At 34.9% G+C, this 22,451-nt stretch overlaps 2 protein-coding genes across 2 annotated transcripts in view; one reads left to right on the top strand and one right to left on the bottom strand.

Annotated features, from left to right (window-relative positions):
- mkrn2os.1 (MKRN2 opposite strand, tandem duplicate 1) overlaps positions 1 to 291 on the bottom strand; it is a 3,295-nt gene extending 3,004 nt beyond the window's left edge. Inside the window, exon 1 of the mRNA XM_073825544.1 lies at positions 42 to 291. Within this exon, the coding sequence (XP_073681645.1) occupies positions 42 to 112 (71 nt within the window). The 5' untranslated portion in view covers positions 113 to 291. The remainder of the gene's footprint in view (positions 1 to 41) is intronic.
- A 1,019-nt stretch (positions 292 to 1,310) lies between these two features.
- mkrn2 (makorin, ring finger protein, 2) lies at positions 1,311 to 13,800 on the top strand. The gene is made up of 8 exons (XM_073825751.1): positions 1,311 to 1,466; positions 1,789 to 1,917; positions 4,792 to 4,943; positions 5,246 to 5,565; positions 6,921 to 7,135; positions 7,219 to 7,329; positions 10,982 to 11,126; positions 12,991 to 13,800. The coding sequence occupies exons 1-8, from the start codon at positions 1,441 to 1,443 to the stop codon at positions 13,138 to 13,140; spliced, it is 1,248 nt and encodes a 415-aa protein (XP_073681852.1). The 5' UTR covers positions 1,311 to 1,440; the 3' UTR covers positions 13,141 to 13,800.
- Positions 13,801 to 22,451: the final 8,651 nt, after the last annotated feature.

Below are 22,451 nucleotides of genomic sequence, written 5' to 3'. Positions count from 1 at the left end.
ATGGACACTGACGCGCTGAATCATCGGTTCGATGAGAATACAGGGTATCTGGGCATGAAAAACTGTAAATGTTTCTTCCACAGTGTCTGAATTTGATCACAGCTTTCTCCATTAGTGTTCAGGTGGTCTGAGAGGCGGTCTCGAGTCACCTGTTGTGCTCTGAGTCTGAAACTGATCTCAGATCGGTTTCGTTTTCTCAAACTCCACAGGTGACGTCATTGTGTTGAAAACTGCTCCACCAGGGGACGCAAAACCTTTATTTATCTGCAGCGAGATTTTTTTGGTCTTCTTTATTTTGAAATATCTCTCGGGTTAAAGCATGGAAACTACCAAATACGTTTTATATCAATAACAAAATTAAGGAAGTGTCTTACGAAATACAGAGTTGATCCTGCTAAGCGTGTTTTGGAAAGATTTAAGCTTAAAATCTGTGATTTTTGTGGTCAAGAAAAAAAAATGTGCATCTTTTTTTTTTCATTGTATTGACTCAAGATTATTTTGGAAAGATATGGAATTCTATATTAACATAAAAATGGAATGTATTATAGAAACGTGTATATTTTATGTGCCTTTTGATACAGAAAATGAAAATTTGAATTGAACATAATATACATTTGGTTATTTTTATTAGGAAAACTCCATGTACCCATTTTATGAATGACTTCAAATTGTATGTAAATCTCTTGGAACAAACAAACAAAAAAAAAAAAGCACTGAAAGCATGTAATACTCTGAAAACAATGCAATTCGTGTAATTTTCTTTCTTTCTTTCGTTTTTTTCTATTTTCGTTTTTTCTTCTTCTTCTTGACATGTAATATCTCTTGTTCTTGTGGCATTGAATTAATAAAGCAAAAAAAAAAGCATACATATAAAAATAAAATACAAAAATTAAGAAAAAGACAAAATTAGAATTCTTATAGAATAATATCTAAATAAATAGATATTATTCTTTATGACGGCAATTTCTGCGCCACTAAGCCCCGACCACTTTTCAGTACTTTTTATCACTTTATCACTTATCACAGCTGATTCCAGTCAGTTATCTGGTTCTGTCGTTATTTAGGATCCACTAAAAGTGGTCACTCATTTATTTATCTCCGACACCTTTCATAAAAGGCTACGTATTTGTAGTGACAGCTTGTTTGTCGTCTATTTTCATCACTGAGGCGGAAGAAGCGACATGCGATTCGTGAACGAATCATTCTGTAGTGAATCATTTGAACCGATTCCCTGCTTACTTACAGGATGTAAACGACTCTCTTGTCAACTAGGAACCGTTCAAAAGAACCGATTCGCAGAAGTGAGTCACTCTTAGCATCACTTGGCGGAAGCAACGATCAGCGTCGCCGTGATGTAGCCGGTGATATTTTCAGGTTGCACAAAACCGTGGAGACAGTAATATTTAACAGTAAAATACCACATTCGTAGCCGGATGAAACATGTCAACGAAACAAGTGACTTGCAGGTAAAAAGAAACACCAAACCGTCATTATATAGCCGCTAAAGCATCGCTGTGTTAAATCGGGTCATTGATAATATCATCATGACTTTCACATGAGAGAAAATGGTGCAGCTAGATTGACGCATGTACCACTGCAGATGTCACAGCAAATCTCTTGCAGTTCCACCTTTATTCTTTATATACAATCATTAACCATTGACATTTCAGCAGGGAAACATCTCTGTTTTCATTTAAAGGCATTTCAGCATCTTCTTCAGCATACAGACATCCATGTGTCATTTGTCTCAAATCATGTGCGTTTGATGATGTTCTTGTCCTTCTGCAGGTATTTCCTCCATGGTGTTTGTCGGGAGGGCAGCAGGTGCATGTTCTCTCATGATCTGGCCACAAGCAAACCTTCAACTATCTGTAAATACTACCAGAGAGGAGTGTGTGCGTATGGAGACAGATGCAGGTGAGTTTTCATAGAGTATACATGCATATAAGTGTACCTCAGTTTTGGGCACTTCACACTGCTTAAAGGAGTCGTTCACTTTCAAAACAAAAATTTACAGATAATGTACTCACCCCCTTGTCATCCAAGATGTCCATGTCTTTCTTTCTTCAGTCGTAAAGAAATGGTGTTTTTTGAGGAAAACATTTCAGGATTTCTCTCCATATAGTGGACTTCTATGGTGCCCCGAGTTTGAACTTCCAAAATGCAGTTTAAATGCAGCTTCAAAGGGCTCTAAACGACCCCAGCCGAGGAAAAAGGGTCTTATCTAGCGAAACAATCAGTTATTTTTAAAACACATGTGCAACTTACATACTTTTTAACCTCAAACACTCGTCTTGCTGAGCCAGACAAGATGAGCATTTGAGGTTAAAAAGCATATAAATTGTAATTTCTCTTAGAAAATAACCCATCGTTTTTCTTTCCTCGGATGTGATCGTTTAGAGACCTTTGAAGCTGCATTTTGGAAGTTCAAACTCAGGGTCACCATAGAAGTCGACTGTATGGAGAGAAATCCTGAAATGTTTTACTCAAAAAACATAACTTCCGTACGACTGAAGAAAGAAAGACATGTAGGAACATCTTGGATGACAAGGGAGTGAGTAAAGAATCTATACTTTTTTGTTCTTAAAGTGAACTACTCCTTTAAGATCTTCAAAAAAAAAAAATCCAAAAAAGTTTTCTTATTAGAAATATCACAATATACTCAGTGAAGCCTTAAAGGGATAGTTTACACACAAATGAAAATTCTGTCAGTAATTACTCACCCTCATGTCGTTCCAAACCAGATTTTGGTTCATCGTGATGATTTTTTTTTTCAACAATTTCTTCTCTTCCGTGTCAGTCTTTGACATGTGTTTACAAGAGTACAACACCGTTATTTATAACGATAACGATAATGATGTTCTGACCACTTTTCTGGGCCTTGAACGTGATAGTTGCTTGGATTTCATCAAAAATATCTTAATTTGTGTTCCAAAGATGAATGAAGGTCGTATGGGTTTGGAACAACATGAGGGTGAGTAATTAATGACAGAATTTACATTTTTGGTATTTTTTATACATATTGTTTTATTTTTGGAGGAAGTTATGGATAAATATGTCTTCCTAAAATAATATATTGTTTTTATTTACAGTTCTCAGAGGCTTATTAATTTGTTGATGAACCTAATAAAGCGGATGTGAAATCTTAAAAAAATGTGTAACATTTTATAATCAATAATCTGTTAATCTGCTCCTCTGAAAAATATTGGGAACAAATTATAATTAGAAAGAATAGTATAACAGTTATTATAGCTATTATAAACTATAAAATATAAAGATTTATAACAAATGTAATACTATTAGCCAGTAGAATGCACTATATATATTTTAAGTAAACAAAAATGTTTACCCCCGACATAAGAAAAATGTATTTGCAAAACAGATAACTCAGTTTTATTTAGATGTATAAAAATCATGTTTTTATGTTATCATGTTTTTATTGTCTTTTATTGTGTTAGTTGTGTTAATTCATTAAAATACTGCCGTTTGGTTGAAATTAAAGGATTACTTTACTTCCAAAACAAATATTTCCTGATAATTTATTCACCCCCATGTCATCCAAGATAAGATATTATTGTCTTTCTTTCTTCAGCTGCAAAGAAATCAAGTTTTTTGAGGAAAACATTCCAGGGTTTGTCTCCATATAGTGGACTTCAATAGTGCTCAAGAGATTGAAGGTTAAAAATGCAGTTTCAGCGGAGCTTCAAAAGGCTCTAAACAATCCCAGCCGAGGAATAAGGGTCTTATCTAGTGACACGATCGGTTATTAAAAAAATTACAATTTATATACTTTTTAAACTTTTAAGCTGCAACAAAACTGCATTTTTAGCCTTCAGTCCATTGAGCACCATTGAAGTCCACTATATGGAGAAAAGTCCTGGAATGTTTTCCTCAGAAACATAATTTCTTTGTCGCTAAAGAAAGAAAGACAAGAATATCTTGGATGACATGGGGGTGAGTAAATTATCAGGATTTTTTTTTTTATTATGGAAGTGGAGTAATCCTTTAATTAGAATGCACGATAAAAAAAAAACATGATTTTTGAAAATTCTTGAAAATGGAGTTATCTGTTTTTGCAAATGAACTCTTCATATATGGGTCAAAGACGTTAAGATGTCCACATCTTACAAAATGTACAAAAGTGATTTTATGTCCATAGAAAGCAAATTAAATGTAAGTAAAGTGCTACTTTGAAGGTTTCAAATACATTTTTGCAGAATAAAATGTCAAAATTTGGTTAAATTAATTTTACACAATATTTATGTAAAAATTCAAACAACATAATTATTCTGACTTGTGCATATTAAAATATATAAATTAATAAGGGAGCATACTAAATTTGATTGTGTTTTAAATAAGTAAATAATTACTGACAAATGGGCAAAACCTAGGATAGGGGCAAATTTTACAAATGTAGAATTACAAATAATTAGCATTTGGGGTCAAAGTAATTTGTCTTTTAATATGTAATAAATTGATTTTTGTTGTAAATATGCCTGACAAGACTGTTACACTGAATTACATTTTAGTCTTCTGTAAAATAGGGGAAAATGTATGATATTCATTTTTTGCTCAGAAAAACAAAAACAAAAATGCAATGAAATTAAACAGAAACTTTTCAATATCTTTTTGGAAAAACAACAATTTAACGAAGTACTACACTTGTTGTTTTTATGCGTAAACCCTTTTATGTCTTTGACCCATATATATGAGGACAGAAAAGTTCACCCATGTATGATAAATTAAGAAGTGGTAGCATGGTTTAATCAAGTTTTCTGTGCTTTTTGACAGATATGATCATATCAAACCTCCCGGCCGTGGTGGAGGCCCATCGGTAGAACAGCCGACCAGAAGCAGCAGTGCAGGAGCATCAGCGCCAGGACCTGGACCGCCATCAAACACAAGCAAACATGTCAAAAAACCACTGGTGCTGAGAGACAAAGGTATCTGCACTATATACACTATATCAGGGATCCTCAAATCTGGCCCACAAGATTCCCTTTTCCTTTAGCTGTAACCCTAATCAAACACACCTGAGCTAATCTATGTCTTCAACCAGGATCATTCATGTTGGAGCTAAACTAAACTAAATGCAGTGCATTGGCCTTTCAAGGGCAAGATTTAAGGAACCCTGCTTTACATGCTGCATCATTAGATTATTGGACACAACATCTGAGATTATAAAAAAATGAATTCTACATTGTTTGTAGTAATGTAGAGACTGTTGTGTTTGTTGCTGTTTCAGCGCTGGGCTCTGACAGCAGAGCACGGCCGTTCGCTGGAGAGGGGGCGGATGTGGGCGACTGCTGGGACTACAGAGACGACAGGGACCCTCACGGCAAACCTCACACTTACCTGGATGCCATCCGCTCTGGCCTGGAGGGTCCGGCTGCCGCTGGCCCATATCCTGACATTGGCCAGCAGCCGCAGCTCTGCCCGTACATGGCGGCAGGACAATGTCACTTTGGCGACAGCTGCCCGTATCTCCATGGCGATTTGTGTGAAATATGTCGGCTGCATGTTTTGAACCCGAACGACCCAGAACAAAGAGCAGCGCACGAAAAGGTGACTTTATTTCTATATGGGACCTGTCACATCACTCTTCTGTTGCAGCTTAAAACAGTTTTAATAGACACTTAGTTGTGACTTTCTATTTGATTTCTTCTATACACACACATATGTATAGGTAGATAGATATAATCCCAAATTATTACACAAATGACTATAAGAATAGAAGAATAATAACAAGTAATAATATAATTTATTAAAACACACAGAAAATCAAAGGTCTTCTCTACAATCTGCCAAAATAAAGGTTTGGTCTAACTTCAGGAAATAATGAGAAATAAATGACAAAATTTATTAACATTATTTTTAAGGAATATTGCACAATTTTTTGGCCATGTTTTAATTTACATAGTAAACTTGTCAAAAATAAATGCAAATTAAAAAAGATGTATTACTTTATTATACTTCATACATTATTTGATTGCAGTTTAAACTTTAGATGAACTAAATCGGTCGTTTTATAAATTCATTTTAATAACAATTTTCAGAGTCACATGATCCTTCAGAAATCATTGTAATATGCTGGTTGGCTGTTCAAGAAACATTTTATTATTATTATTATTATTATTATTATTATTATTATTATTATTATTATTAATGTTTAAAACAGTTGAGTAACATTTTTCCAGGATTCTTTGATGAATAGAAAGATCCAAAGATCTTTTATCTGAAATAAAAAAGCTTTTCTAACATTATACACAACATTTTTTTGAAAACAAATTATTGAAATTAATACTTTTATTTAGCAAGGATGCTTGAAATTGATTAAAAGTGATGATACAGACATTTATAATGTCATAAAAGATTTATAACTTTCTGTTCATCAAAGAAACCTGAAAAAAAATATCTGTTATTAAGTTTTCAGCATAATAATAATAATAATAATAAATGTTTGAGCAGCAAATCAGAATATTAGAATGATTTCTGAAGAATGATGTGATGCTAAAAATTCAGCTTTGAAAAGACAGGAACAAATTGCATTTTAAAATATATTGAAATAGGTAACACTTTACCTATTTGCTATTAAATGGTAAAAAAATATTTCAAAATTTGACCGTTTTTGCTGTATTTTGGATCAAATTTCAAAAATGAATTGAATTAGGCTTCATTCTGATACATTAATTTCGCTTGCAAACTTTCTGATTTCCATGCAGTTTTTAACTTGATCACACTTGCAATATTGTGATTTATCCCAGTACTAGCAGCATTTAGTTCAGTACATGATTAGAAAAAAATAATTTAGAAAACTGAACGAAAAAAATACTTCCTGTAACCAAAGTCGTGGAAAATGTGAGTGGTCACTGTTGCGCTCTTTTAGGGAAAGAGTATCTCATGCTTCTGTGTGTTCCCAGATGTGCATGACGGCCTTCGAGCTAGACATGGAGAGAGCGTTCGCGGTGCAGCAGAGTCAGGACAAGCAGTGTAAGATCTGTTTGGATGTTGTGTACGAGAAGGCGTCTCCTTCCGAGCGGCGCTTCGGCATCCTGTCCAGCTGTTGCCACACGTACTGCTTGAGCTGCATCCGTCAGTGGCGCTGCGCCGAGCAGTTCAAGAACCAGATCCGCAAGTGAGTCTGGACTGATATCAGGTCTGGATTCTCAGACGCTGATGGTGAAATGGTGTGAAGTAACATGAGGTGATTGCGTGCAGGTCCTGTCCAGAGTGCCGCGTGGTGTCTGAATTCGTCATTCCCAGCATGTACTGGGTGGAAGACCAGGAGGAGAAGAATCGACTCATTGAGGAATTCAAATCTGGAGTCAGGTGAATATAACACGGCTTTCCACTTCAGAAGCCAGTTTATTTTGTTTCAAAGTTACAAAATAATTGGTAAGATACTCGGGGCTTTCTGTTTTTATTTGAGTATAACTAGCATGTTTTACACCAGAATTAAATTTTCATTTTATTAATTTGTAATGAATAAACAGTTAGTAATGTGCAGTATCATTTTAGAATTCAATTGTAGTTTTATTAATATTTTGATTTTTTATTATTATTATTATTCTTTTTATATGTTCCATATTCCCTGGGGCCCGTTTCAGAAAGGAGGTTAAGTGAAAACTCTGAGTATGTTAACCCTGAAATGAGGGAAACTCTGGGTTTTCGGTTTCAGAATGGGAGGTATGTTAAACCTGAGAAAGCAGAGTAAGTCAAGCCCGTTTCTGAAAGAGAGGTAACTTATACTCAGAGTCAATTACCATGGCAACTTACTCTGTGAACCTAACCTGGTCGGGAGCAGGTTTTCTTCGGTAAACCCAGAGTTTCTTTCGGTCTCCTCCCCCTTTTTAAAGCGCAAGTGATGTTTAAATACATCATTCATTCATTTATGCTTCAAAAATGCTTTTCTTAATGAGTGTTTTGGAATGTAAATTTAGTGCATTTTACTTAAAACATGAAAAATAATCTTAATGCAACTGGAAACAAGATTATTTTTCTTACCCAATTGACAGATAATATGCAAAATAAGAAAAATACACTTAAAAGATTAAATAAACACCTTACACTGTACACTGTAAAAAAATATAAAAAATGAAATAAAGTGCAAAAACAATAATTTTACAGAGAGAAGTTTTTACAGAAAAAAGTTATTTTACAGATTTTTCGTTGTTTCAATTATGATATTTAACTTTAATTTTAAATTTTTTGTTTGGCAGACACAGCTTCCAGTCATTTGACCGTTTTTTTACGGGACCTTTTTTACAGTATAAAAACTTTATTTTACAAAATTTCCCTTGTTTCAGTTACAATATTTTACTTAACTTTGTGGGGTTTTTTTGGCAGCTGTATCTGCCAGTGGTTTGACTGTTTTTTTACAGTGTAAAACCCTTATTTGACAGATTTTACCTAGATTACTACAATAAAAGCACTAAATGTTCTACAGAGAAACACTGTTATTTTACAAATCATTACAATAAAAAAAACCTTCAATAAAGTTTCAAAGCATGCTCAAGGTGGAAAATGGACAGTTTTATTTAAAAGACAAAATACAAAGTCTTTACAAATGCCATATAAAATGTACATTTTAAATTTTTAGCTTTTTTTTAAAGAAATACAGCACAATTACATTTAAAATACTGTGCTGATGAAGAACATGGAACAGTTTCATCAGAATGTTTAATTAAATATATATTCAACTTAAGACAACTTCACTTGCAGAGAAAATATGTCCTGATAATTTACTCACCCCCATGTAATCCAAGATGTTCATGTCTTTCTTTCTTCAAATAAAAAAAAAAAGTAAAGTTTTTGAGGAAAATATTCCAGGATTTTTGCATATAGTGGACTACAATGGGTTGAAGTTGAAGTTTCCAGTGCCCCTTTTTCCTTGGCTGGGATAATGTAGAGCCCTCTGAAGGTGCATTGAAACTGAAATTTGGACCTTCAACCTGTTGGCTCCCATCGAAAATTGGAGAAAAATCCTGGAATGTTTTTTTCAAAAACCTTTTTGACAGAAAAAAGAAAGACATTTTGATTTAAGAATCTTTAGATTTTTTTTTTTTTTAATTGGAAACAACAAGACAATACTAAGTAAGAAAAGCATTTTTAGGTGCATTAATTTATTGCACATATTTTCATCATGCAGACACTGTCAAAGTGACAAAAATGGCATGTCCTTTCATAAATAAGATTATTATTTATCATATAGTATAGGATTATTTTGATTAGACATGTGTATTTATTTGACCTGTGTCATTTTTAAATGGTAGTCAGAGCACATTAGTACAGACACCGTATGCAGACCGGTAAAGAAAGTGTGCCTTGCTCTAATGCTCTTTCTGAGAATTTTAGTGTCATTGCCTACTGAGCATAAAGCCATCAAATATGAAGCTGATTGCTGTATGGAATGGAAGAATGGCAGATGAAAATGTATAATATATATATATATATATATATATATATATATATATATATATATATATAACCACCACCACAGCTGTTAAATTTACTAGGTCATCTTTTTTTCCTATAAATGCACAAATGCAACTTTTATTCTTTTTTTTTTCATGTTGGATTTTAATATTCTTCCAATACTTCCATCTCCTCTTCATCTGTTCTTCATCTTTTTGCGAGCTTTCAAGCTGTTGGCTTTATTTCATTACTCTAATTAAGAAATGCAACCGTTTGGATTAGAGAACATTTCATTTTGTGAAAGAGCATTAGACTATGTGGAAAAAGCTGCTGCAAAGTGAAATTAGACACATAATTGTTTTTTTTATATGACATATTTTAATGTCAAATATTTGTAAAATCATGTAGCCTACACTCATGAACCCTTTAAGCTTAAAGCTTTACCTGGTTGAATTATGTTTACTTCCATGTTTAGCTGTTTTCTTCTTCTAATTATTATTTTTTATTTTATTTTATTTTATTTTATTTTTTTGCCTGTTTGATACCATGAAAATTAATAGTTCAGTAACTTACCGTTCTGCCAGTTTTTACCTTTGATATTCTAATTATTAATAATTAAATAATTATATTCTTAATAATTATTAAGAATTAAAGTTAAGCATTGGCTCGAAATATGCAGAGGTCTTTTTGGCGGGAGCGGTTGCCATGGTGAATCATAATTTCAGAGCTCCATTGATCAGGGCTTTTCATAGTCAAGCTGCAAGCACTAAACTCAGAGTCAACCTACTCAGAGTGGATTGAACTAACTCATTTCAGCTGTTCTGTAACCGAAAACTCAGAGTTTCCCATCTCAGGGTAAGTCAACTCAGAGTTCAAGTTTTAACTCAGAGTTGGTTGAACCTCCTTATTGAAACAGGCCCCTGGTGTTTGTTTTTTGTTTTTAAGAAAAATATGTCTAGTATGCATTGTTTTTTTAATTGATTTTTTTTTTTTTTTTTTTCCAGTTTTTGTTGTTTCAGTACATCAAGTCAAACTAATTGAAAACAAGAAAACATTTTTTTATAGTTTTAGTTTTACCTCACAATAATCACCTGGTTATTAAATATAAAATATTTTAAAATCGGATATAATAATAAATTGGATAATCTTGCAGTCATTTTTGAGCATTTTTTATTTCTTAAATTCTGCGTTCTGGTTTCCTCATGTTTTAGATTTAGTCTTCACTAAAGCCTTATAGATCATTGGCTGTGATTGAACAGATTCGCTTTAAAGAGCAGCTGCACAGTCGAATCAGAAATGAATAGAATATGAGGTTAAAGGTTAAATGTTTGGAGTCTTCCCATAGTGATATTTGTTAGCAGCCTTTCATCTGCTTTTGATCTGCACTCAGACCAATAGTTGGGAGCTTTTTTCATCCATCCATCTATTTATTTATTTATTTACTTGTATATCGTATTGGCGGAATGCAGGCCAATTTCTTTGACATTATGGTTCAAATGTGTGTGTGTTTGTTCCTAATATGTATGATGTTTCAGCATCTTTTATAAATGTGTTTCTGTATTTGCAGTAAGAAGCCCTGTAAATACTTCGATCAGGGAAGAGGAACGTGTCCGTTTGGAGGAAAGTGTTTTTACATGCATGCGTATGCTGACGGGACACGAGCAGAACCCGACAAACCCCGCAAACAGCTGAGCGCAGAGGGGAACGTCCGGGTAATAGACGCAAAAAAAAAAAAAGCAAACACACGTCTCTATGTGCACAATGTTAGTCATGTGACTGTATGCTTAAAAAGCTAGAGGAAAGTAATTATGATTATGCTGAAAACTCCTTTTCTGCAGGTAATTTTTCTGTCAGGTAAAGCAGGTTTTATGTAACTGAAAATTAATTTAGGTGCATTGTTTATTTGGCTACAGATTAGTCATGAATTATGGGTGTACAGATATTTGCGGTTGAGGTCAAAAGTCGACATACACCTTGCAGAATCTGCGAAATGTTAATAATTTTTTTTACCAAAATTAGAGGGATCATACCAACTGCATGTTATTTTTTATTTAGTACTGACCTAAATAAGATATTTCACATAAAAGATGTTAACATATAGTCCACAAAGGAAAATAATAGTTGAATTTATAAAAATGACCCTGTTCAAAAGTTTACATACACTTGATTCTTAATACTGTGTTGTGACCTGAATGATCCACAGCTGTGTTTTTTTTTTCTTTAGTAATAGTTCATGAGTCCCTTGTTTGTCCTGAACAGTTCAGCTGTCTGCTGTTCTTCAGAAAAATCCTCCAGGTCCCACAAATTCTGTATTTTCGGCATTTTGGTGTATTTGAACCCTTTCCAACAATGCCTGTATGATTTTGAGATGCATCTTTTCACACTGAGAGCAACTGAGGGACTTGCATGCAACTATTACAGAAGGTTCAAATTAGAGGGCTGCACTGGGATTGGGACCCAATGCAAATCTCACGGGAGCGGGCGGTTTGAAGTTTGCTGCGGGCGGGAATGGGCGGCTAAAAAAAACAGTGCGGGATCGGGAGGTAGCCTAGTGACATGATGGAGTGTAACACACATGTTGCGGGAGCGGGCGGTAATGGTCAGAAATTTGGCAAGCGCGTGCGGGAGCGGGATGAAGAAAACAGTCCCGCGCAGGGCTCAAGTTCAAATGCTCACTGATGCTTCAGAAGGAAACACGATGCAATAAGAGATGGAGGTGTAAACTTTTGAACGGAAAGTTTTTTTTCTTTAGACATTTTTCTTATTTTGCCAAATATCATATTTGTTTTCATTTAGTACTGCCCTTCAGAAGCTACAGAAGATACTTACATGTTTCCCAGAAGACAAAATAAGTTACATTATTGAACTGTAAATTCAAAAAGTTTTCACCCCTCGGCTTTTAAAACATTGTTTTTCCTTCTGGAGCATCAGTGAGCGTTTGAACCTTCTGTAATAGTTGCATGCGAGTCCCTCAGTTGTCCTCAGTGTGAAAAGATGGTTCTCAAAATCAAGCAGTCATTGTTGGAGAGTGTTCAAATACACAAAAATGCTGAAAAACCAAAGAATTTGTGGGACCTGAAGGATTTCTGTTTAACTCTTCAGGACAAACAAGGGACTCGTGGACAACTTTCACTTAAAAAACAAATATACTTAGCAATTCTAACTTTATAACTCACAATTGTGAGTTTATATCTCACATTTCTGAGAAAAAAGTCAGAAATGTGAGATAAATTGCAATAACCTTTTTCATTTTTCCATATAATTCAGTTTAGATCTCACTGTTGTATTAAAGGTCTCTATGCACATCATGTTTTGGCAGCAGTGAGTGAAGTTCATAACTGTCTGCTGTTTTCCTCTTCTGCTTTTAACTTGTAAAATCTCATTATCAGCTGATGATCATTTGTTAAACGGCTGGTGATATGCTTTATAGCCACACACTGATCACTAGCCTATGCATTGGTGTATTAATGCTCAAACTTTCTCCAAAAAATGGTTGATGTGGGGTAAAGTGTGGCGGATGTGTCGGTGTGAATGTGTAATATTGCTCATTCAGCTCTTTCTCTCTCTCAAACTCAGTTTCTGAACTCGGTGCGTCTGTGGGACTTCATCGAGGAGCGCGAGCATCGCGGGGCACCGCAGTATGAGGACGAGGTCAATGAACTGGGCGAACTCTTCATGCAGCTGTCAGGAGCCGGAGACCAGAGCGGCACATCAGCTTCACATTGATCACATGACTCAGACGTACTTACCTTAGGTACTGGGTGAAACCTCTGGCCGATAAATGTGTATCAACAGGTGAACGATTTGAAACGCCATTTTACAAGTGGTATGTTTTTGTGCTAAAGCATTTAATACATCCATATGAATATAAATCTATATTAAAGCACCTGTATGGTATATTTCTCCTGAACTGCATTGGGATTTTGCCAGTTTTTTTTTAATGTAAAGCCCAAAGATGAATGTGTGATTAAAACATGGGAAGTGAAAATCTCTCTGGCACATTTTCAAATGCACTCCAGTAGTGTATGAAGTGTACTACAGAAATACTAATAAGTGTAAAAAAAAAATCAAACGAATAAATAAATAGTAATCGTTGCACTTAGTTCAAATAACATATATTCATAACTTTATAACTTTTGGGCATCATGCAATATTGCTGTGGTTAAAAAAAGATAGCCATTGACTTTGTCACCAGTGAATAGACCTATCTATATTTTTAGGAGCATTTGGATATAGTTACTTCATTTTGGACTCCGCTGGTATCATAGTACTGAACTCACTCATCTGGTTTACTCTTGAATCTGATCATGGGTTATTATATTCCGTTTTCTGAATTGTATTGTTGAGTGACACTGGAACGAGTGTAATAAACTGTTTAGTGACCGAGTGGCCAGTGTGTGTCTTTGAATTAATCGCTTGATTACAGTCTCAGGATCACAGTAATTGCTTCAGAATTAAATTGCTCAAATACACTGAACCTTTATAATAAGATTCTCTCAAACCCTGCTTATGCTAATAACAAGAGATTAATAATGAGCACTAATATGGTGCACAATAGGGCTAAAACTGATTAAAACTGTAGTTGTTTTCTCTTTCAGCAAATGGATTGGTAAAAGAAGGTGCTTCAACTTAAAAAAAAAATGCTCATGTACCTCAACAGGTTGAACTATTTGTATGTTTGTGGTAGAAACATTGTTAATATTGTGAAAAAAAAATCAAAGCGAGGACAACAGCGAAAATGGCAGATCACGGGAATCAATGTTATGTTCCAGGTTGTGCAGGAGATGGTTGGTGTCTGTACTCAGAAAGGCAAGGAAAACAAATAATGCTTTCTAATAAAATAAAGCGAGACGCTAAAGGGACACACTAAGCTTCTTGCTAGCGGTAGTCTTACATTGCAGTACATAAGATTTCTCTTACCACATAAACAGAGTAAGGAGAAATGACTGCACGGACGATGGCGAATGATTTACAGATCGGGAGCATCACTAACAAGCATCTAAACTTGTAAAATATGTGACCCTGGACCACAAAACCAGTCTTAAGTCGCTGGGGTATGTTTGTAGCAATAGCCAAAAATACATTGCATGGGTCAAAATTATTGATTTTTCTTTTATGCCAAAAATCATTAGGAAATTAAGTAAAGATCATGTTCCATAAAGATTTTTTGTAAAATTCCTACTGTAAATGTAACAAAATGTAATTTTTGATTAGTAATATGCATTGTTAAGAACTTAATTTGGACAACTTTAAAGGTGATTTTCTCAGGATTTTGATTTTTTTGCACCCTCAGATTCCAGATTTTCAAATAGATGTATCTCGGCCAAATATTGTCCTATCCTAACAAACCATACATCAATAGAAAGCTTATTTACTGAGCTTTGATATTATATATACATCTCAGTTTTGTAAAATTTAACCTTATGACTGGCTTTGTGGTCCAGGGTCACATATGTGGTAAGTACTGCCGCTGTAGTAAAACCTTACACAGAGCTCAGCAATCAAAAATGAAAGTAAAATGATCGTGCATTCAAAACGGGCTCCGTGATTAAATATATATTTTCCTTCATGTGTGAGCTACTAAATGAGCTGCTCTGTGAAACAGCCAATCAGAGCAGAGCTCATTACTATTCATGAACCTTCCAAATAAGGTAATAACAGACCATTTCATCCTAATGGCAAATCCTAAGGTTGTAAATGGACCTGTAAGACCGTTTCTGGAGATTTTTTGCCCTTTCCTATCCCATATACCCTCTATGTAGATATCAGAGAACAATTTAAAATGTTGTATCAATGCATTCTATGGCACCTTTGAAGTTTTTCAGTCTGAAAAAGATTGAAGTTTAAAGTAGTTTTAAAGCTTGAATGCTTTGAAGGCAATACACTCTGTCAGATAAATGGATAGATAGCATCTTGCTAGCATAATTGAAACATTACTAGCATGTTGCTCACATGTTTCTAGCTTGATTAGCATGTTTCGAGCATGATTAGCATGTTTTAACGTGATTAGCATGCTGCTAGCGTGTTGCTAACATGTTTCTAGCATGATTAACAAAGCACTCTCATGTTTTAGCATGATTAGCATGTTACTAGCATGTAGCTATCATGATTAGAATGTTGCTAGTATTACTAGCATGATTAACAAGTTACTAGCATGTTGCTATGATGTTTCTAGCATGATTAACATGTTTTCAACATGATTAGCATGTTTCTAGCTTTTTTCTAACATGATTAGCATGTTACTAACGTGTTGTTAGCATGAATAACATGTTACTAGCGTGTTGTTAGCATGATTAGCATTTTGTTAGCATGTTTATAACATGATTTGGTTATTAGCATGTTACTAGCATGATTAGCATTTCGTTAGCATGTTACTAACATGTTGCTAGCATGATTAGAATGTCGTTAGCATGATGTTAGCATTACTAGTCAGTTGTTAGCATGATTAGCAAGTTACTACTAGCATGTTTCTAGCATGATTAACAAGTTACTAGCATGTTGCTAGTATGTTTTTAGCATTTTTTGTATGATTAAGTTATAAGCATGTTACTAGCATGATTTGGTTATTATCATGTTACTAGTATGATTAGCATGTTTCTAACATGTTGCTAACATGATTAGAATGTCGCTAGCATGATGTTAGCATTACAAGCCTGTTGTTAGCATGATTAGCAAATTACTAGGACGTTGCTAGCATGTTGTTAACATCATTAACGTGTTGCTAACTTGTTACTAGCATGATTAACAAAGCACTCATATTTCTAGCATGATTAGCATGTTACTAGTGTGTAGCTGGCAAGCTTAGAATGTTGTTAGCATTACTAGCATGATTAACAAGTTACTAGCATGATTAACATGTTTTCAACATGATTAGCATGTTTCTAACATGATTAGAATGTTACTAGCGTGTTGTTAGCATGTTTCTAGCATGATTAGCATTTCGTTAGCATGTTTCTAACATGATTAGCATGTAATCTCAAATGATTAAAGAATATAAAATTAAGGTCTGAGAGCTGAATTTAAATCAACGGTTGGAGTACTTAAACTGAAATGGATTAAAATATACTTAACACAGTGTGGTTCATATACCAAAATGTGTATTCAAGACAGTCAGAGGGTTAGATTTTTGGCTGAAATGCGACACTGAGGTTTCTAAATAGCCAATTAAGCTTTCAAAATTCCACAAACAAATGTTGTATTATTGGAAAATGATATTCACCCAAAATTTCACACTGCATAACTCTACCTTGTGGGATAACAGACACATTAAAAGAAATAGCAAGAGTAGCATTCAAACAAGAGTGGTATAAAAAAAGGTTTTATATGTTGTAGATTTATTAGATGAAGCTGGTCAATTTATTCAACATCATCCATTCATGGAGAAATTTGAGACTAAATGTTCCTTTAGAGAATTTTATACTCTGTGTTAAACCATCCCTCCTTCTTTAAAACAATTACTATAAAACACCCTGACATATTCAAATTGCCTGAGTTGAAGATTGGAGGAAAAGTGTAAGAACAATGTATTAAAAAGTAAGTTATTTTCAGACTTCAATACACCTTCAAAAATAAAACGTTTTTTTAAATAATTAAGTATTTAAAAATAAATATTGTAATTATCCTAAATGGTCAATTAACATGAAGGATATTTAGTTTAGAATTATTAACAATGTTTATCCGGCTGCTGAAATTTACTGAAAAGATTCCATTTTGAGGAAGATCTCTGTGTTTTTTTTTTTGTTTAGAAGTGCCTGAAACCATTGAACATTTATTTTTTTCTTGTCCAGTCACATTACAGTTGTCTCAGGATATCTACAGCTGGCTAAATATTGACATTAGTATTGATATCCCGTCATTTAATTTATTTCAGGTGTTGGTTCAGATGGTTTTCGAAAAACATTATTGTTACGATGGGTAAATATCATATACTTAAAAGTAAGCGGAATAATAGTAAACCCTCTATAAAATGTTTTAAAAATGAATGTAAAAAAATACACTGAATCTTTAAAACACTTATCCAAAGATAATCAACCCCTTGGAGAATTGTATAAAACCATGTAGTCTCTTTCCTTTTAAGAATAGTAAGATTTTGTATATTTTTTATTTATTTATTTTCCTTGCAGCCCCCAGAAATGTTTAAGAAGTATTTAGTTTGTTTGTTGTTTGTGTGTAGATTTATATAAACAGGTGCATCTCAATTTATTTCAGTAATTCAACTCAAATTGTGAAACTTGTGTATTAAATAAATTCAATGCACACAGACTGAAGTAGTTTAAGTCTTTGGTTCTTTTAATTGTGATGATTTGGCTCACATATAACAAAAACTCACCAATTCAAAATCTCAATCTCAACAAATTAGAATACTTTAGAAGACCAATAAAAAAAACATTTTTAGTGAATTGTTGGCCTTCTGGAAAGTATGTTCATTTACTGTATATGTACTCAATACTTGGTAGGGGCTCTATTTGCTTTAATTACTGCCTCAATTCGGCGTGGCGTGGAGGTGATCAGTCGGTGGCACTGCTGAGGTGGTATGGAAGCCCAGGTTTCTTTGACAGTGGCCTTCAGCTCATCTGCATTTTTTGGTCTCTTGTTTCTTATTTTCCTCTTGACAATAGCCCATAGATTCTCTATGGGGTTCAGGTCTGGTGAGTTTGCTGGTCAGTCAAGCACACCAACACCATGGTCATTTAACCAACTTTTGGTGCTTTTGGCAGTGTGTGCAGGTGCCAAATCCTGCTGGAAAATGAAATCAGCATCTTTAAAAGCTGGTCAGCAGAAGAAAACATGAAGTGCTCTAAAATTTCTTGGTAAACGGGTGCAGTGACTTTGGTTTTCAAAAAACACAATGGACCAACACCAGCACATGACATTGCACCCCAAATCATCACAGACTGTGGAAACTTAACACTGGACTGGGCTATGAGCTTCTCCACCCTTCCTCCAGGCTCTAGGACCTTAAATTAAATACAAAACTTGCTCTCATCTGAAAAGAGGACTTTGGATCTTTGGGCAACAGTCCATTTCTGCTTCTCCTTAGCCTAGGTAAGACGCCTCTGACGTTGTCAGGAGTGGCTTAACAAGAGGAATACGAGAACTGTAGCCAAATCCCTTGACACGTGTGTGGTGGCTCTTGATGCCTTGACCCCAGCCTCAGTCCATTCCTTGTGAAGTTCACCCAAATTCTTGAATCAAGTTTGCTTGACAAGCCTCTCAAGGCTGCGGTTTTCTCGGTTGGTTGTGCATCTTTTTCTTCCACACTTTTTCCTTTCACTCAACTTTCTGTTAACATGCTTGGATACAGCACTCTGTGAACAGCCAGCTTCTTTGGCAATGAATGTTTGTGGCTTACCCTGCTTCTTAAGGGTGTCAATGACTGTCTTCTGGACAACTGTCAGATCAGCAGTCTTCCCCATGATTGTGGAGCCTAGTGAGCCAAACTGAGAGACCATTTTGAAGGCTCAGGAAACTTTTATCATTATTTTGAGTTGATTAGCTGATTGGCATGTCACCATATTCTAACTTGTTGAGAATGCGTCTATTTGTCCACCTCTCTAAAGAAACATCTATGTTTTGTATCTGTATGTCTTTCTGTCAAAAAACAGCATGTCATAGTTTCATTGGAGAGATAGTGTCTCTATTTCAGATTTCAAAATAAACGTTTTGAAACAGCAATCATTCACGCAGTGTATAAACACAGGACTGTTTTTGAGATAATGATTTTTAAAAATTGTTTTATTGAACACCTGCCACTTGCACGTCCAGAATTTGTTTTTATTTCCTTTTTTCAGTTGTGAATTTTTTTTTATTTTTTTTATTATTATTAAAACAGCTCAAACTTGTGTTTTGTGGTTTTGTTTTGGGTTTTTCACAGTATATGACTGTATTCTTATCTTGGACCAAACAGTAATTCTGTAGTAAATTCTTAATTGTCTTGAATTAATACAAAGGAAATATCCACCATTACATTTCACAGCAACTTTACACCTGAAAGCTTTAAAAACAGCTTTATCGATTTGTTATTGTTTGTTACTATGTTATTAATCAGAGTGCAAAAAATATGTAATTACCCAAATACATATTGTTATACCTATAATACAATACAATATACAGTCAAGCCCGAAATTATTCACACCCCTGGCAATTCTGACTTAAAGTTACTTTTATTCAACCAGCAAATTTATTTTGACCGAAAATGACACAGGCTTCTCCCAAAAGATAATAAGACGATCTACAAGGAGTCGTCATTGTGGAAAAAAATATTTCTCAGCTTTTATTTACAATTGAACAAAAAGTGGCATGTCCAAAATTATTCATACCCTGCTCAATAATCAATAGAAAAGCCTTTATTTGCTATTACAAACACTTCCTATAATTGCTGACCAGCTTTTTGCATGTCTCCACTGGTATTTTTGCCCATTCATCTTTAGCGATGAGCTCCAACTCTTTCAGGTTGGAGGGTCTCTTTGCCATCACCCTGATCTTTAGCTCCCTCCACAGATTCTCAATTGGATTTAAGTCAGGACTCTGGCTGGGCCACTGCAAAAAGTTAATGTTTTTGTCTGCTAACCATTTCTTTACCACAAAGGCCAAGCGGGCTTTTGTGTGCATTATCCGGAGAAGTGGTGTCCTCCTTGGTCTGCGTCCGTGGAACCTAGCGGTGTGCAGTGTCCGTTGGACTGTCTGCCTTGAGATGTTGCCACCAGCAGAGCCCAGATTCATCAGGATGGCCTTGGTGGTGATCCTTGGATTCTTTTTTTTACCTCTCTCACTATCCTCCTGGCCAGCACAGGTGTCACTTTTGGCTTCCCGACCACGTCCTCTGAGATTTTTCACAGTGCAGAATGTCTTGTATTTTTTAATAATACTTTGCACTGTAGCCACTGGAACTTCAAAACATTTAGATTTGGTTTTATAGCCCTTTCCTGACTTGTGAGCAGCCACAATGTGCAGTGAGCTCCTTTGTCTTAGCCATGACTGTCCACAAATCAACAGCAGAGAGCTTTTGTTTTTCACCTGTTGAGTTGATTAAAACAGCTGTTCCCAATGAATCAGGGTAATTAGGATACTTTAGAACAGCTTGGACTATTTGGAATGGTATAGAACTTTGGATTTCCCCATAGACTGTTACAGTTTGCATGAATAATTTTGGACATGCCACTTTTTGTTCAAATGTAAATAAAAGCTGAGAAATATTTTTTCCACAATGATGCCTCTTGTACATCGTCTTATTATCTTTTGGGAAAAGTCTGTGTCATTTCCGGTCAAAAGAAAAAGACTTGCTGGTTGAATAAAAGTAACTTTAAGTCAGAATTTGCTAGGGGTATGAATAATTTCGGGCTTGACTGTATCTTTGAAAGCTGACTACAGATTTCGGGAAATTGCATTCTAGACATTTGTAGGTTCGTATCACGTCCTGTGTACACACAGAAAAGTAGCTTTACATTTGAAAAGTTTTTTTATTTGACTTCAAAAACCTTTAAAATAATGTCTGCAGTGATATTAACCTGCAGGTGGTGCTGTAAACCACAAAAACATCATCTTCAGGATGCTTTTCAACTTTCAACTGTCTGCAATGTCTATTTTTTCACCGTATCTGTACTTAAAAATCTAGGTATTTCCCATAATTTATTTACAACTGAATTCTTCGCCCTTTAGTTGATAGGGCCCCCGTTGATGGGGTATTAGTAATGCCAGCATGCAGGGTTTTATCCATAAAACCAACAGATAATGCCGCTCTCTCTCATGCCATGTGGTTTATATATTCATATAGTACCCACCTTTTTTCCCCGTAAGACCAAACAAAACCATTTGTAAATTTTATGGGACTGGCTTCTGGTCTTATCGAAGTCCAGCTATTTTTAGCTGTACAAAACAGCTCATTTTTTATCTTAATCCTGCGTCCATATATTTAGTATGCTCTCTTACAGTCTCTTACAACTGTTGTCATCCCTGGTGGGGAGGCCAGTGTTTCAACCCAAATCAGAATACAAGGCTGAGATTTTACAACATTTTTACCATAAGCCCAAATGATTCCACTGCATTAGTATTCATACCCTTACCTGGGACAGTTGAAATTTAGCTCGGGAACATTTATATTGCTTTTAGATGTTACTACATTTTGAGTGAAGTTAACCTGTGGTAAATTCAATTCAAAGGGTCTGATTTGGAATGGCACACATGTCTTAAAAGATCAAACAGCTGAAAATGCATATCAGAGCAAAAACAAGCCCTGATGTAAAAGAAACAAAATGCTTGTAGAGCTCAGAGACATGATTGCAAGTAAGCCACACATCTGGAGAAGAGTTCAGAAAAAATCTTCTGCATTGAAGGTTCACAGAAGCATGTAGTCTTCGTTACCCATACCAGAAGGTTCAATGAGCCTAAGCACAATTGAGTGGCCCAGCCAGAGCCTGGGCTTGAACCCAATCAAACATTTCTGGAGAAACCTGAAAATGTCTGCCAGACATACCCCATCCTAGCTGACAGACCTTGATAGGTGAAGAGGTGAGGAAAAGAGTAGCAGACAACTGCCAAATGTTGATGTGCAAATCTTGTCGCATCATACCCCAAAAGACTTGAGGCTGTAAAGGTGCTTCAGCTAAGTACTGAGTTAAGGGTATGAATACTTATGCAATGTACTTATTTCAGTTTTTAGTCTCAGAAGATTAATAATAACTGTAGGTTTAAATAGCATTTCAGTAAGTTGGCTTTCTCAAGCCAATTTAATTATGATTTCCATGTTTAGCTAATTTTAGGTGCTTTATAACAGTTTTATCAACATGAAATTAAGAGAGAAAAAGAAAAAGACCAAGTGCTGTTATTTTTAATATTAATGAGATGTAAACCCTTGACTCCCACAGTTCAGAACAATAAATGTTGTTCTTTTCATGTGATGCAGACAGTGTTGGTGAAACAAAAAGCATCTTAGGGCTGCACAGTTAAAAGCAATAATTCTTAATTATTCATAATGAAGTATTAAATATTAAATTGGTGATTTAGTTTTTATATTTACTTTTTTAACATTTAAACATTTA

Source organism: Garra rufa, chromosome 20 (assembly GCF_049309525.1).
Source record: "Garra rufa chromosome 20, GarRuf1.0, whole genome shotgun sequence".
NCBI classification, from domain to species: Eukaryota; Metazoa; Chordata; class Actinopteri; order Cypriniformes; family Cyprinidae; genus Garra; species Garra rufa.
Note: the sequence above shows the minus strand (reverse complement) of the source record. Positions and strands in the feature narration are given on the sequence as shown.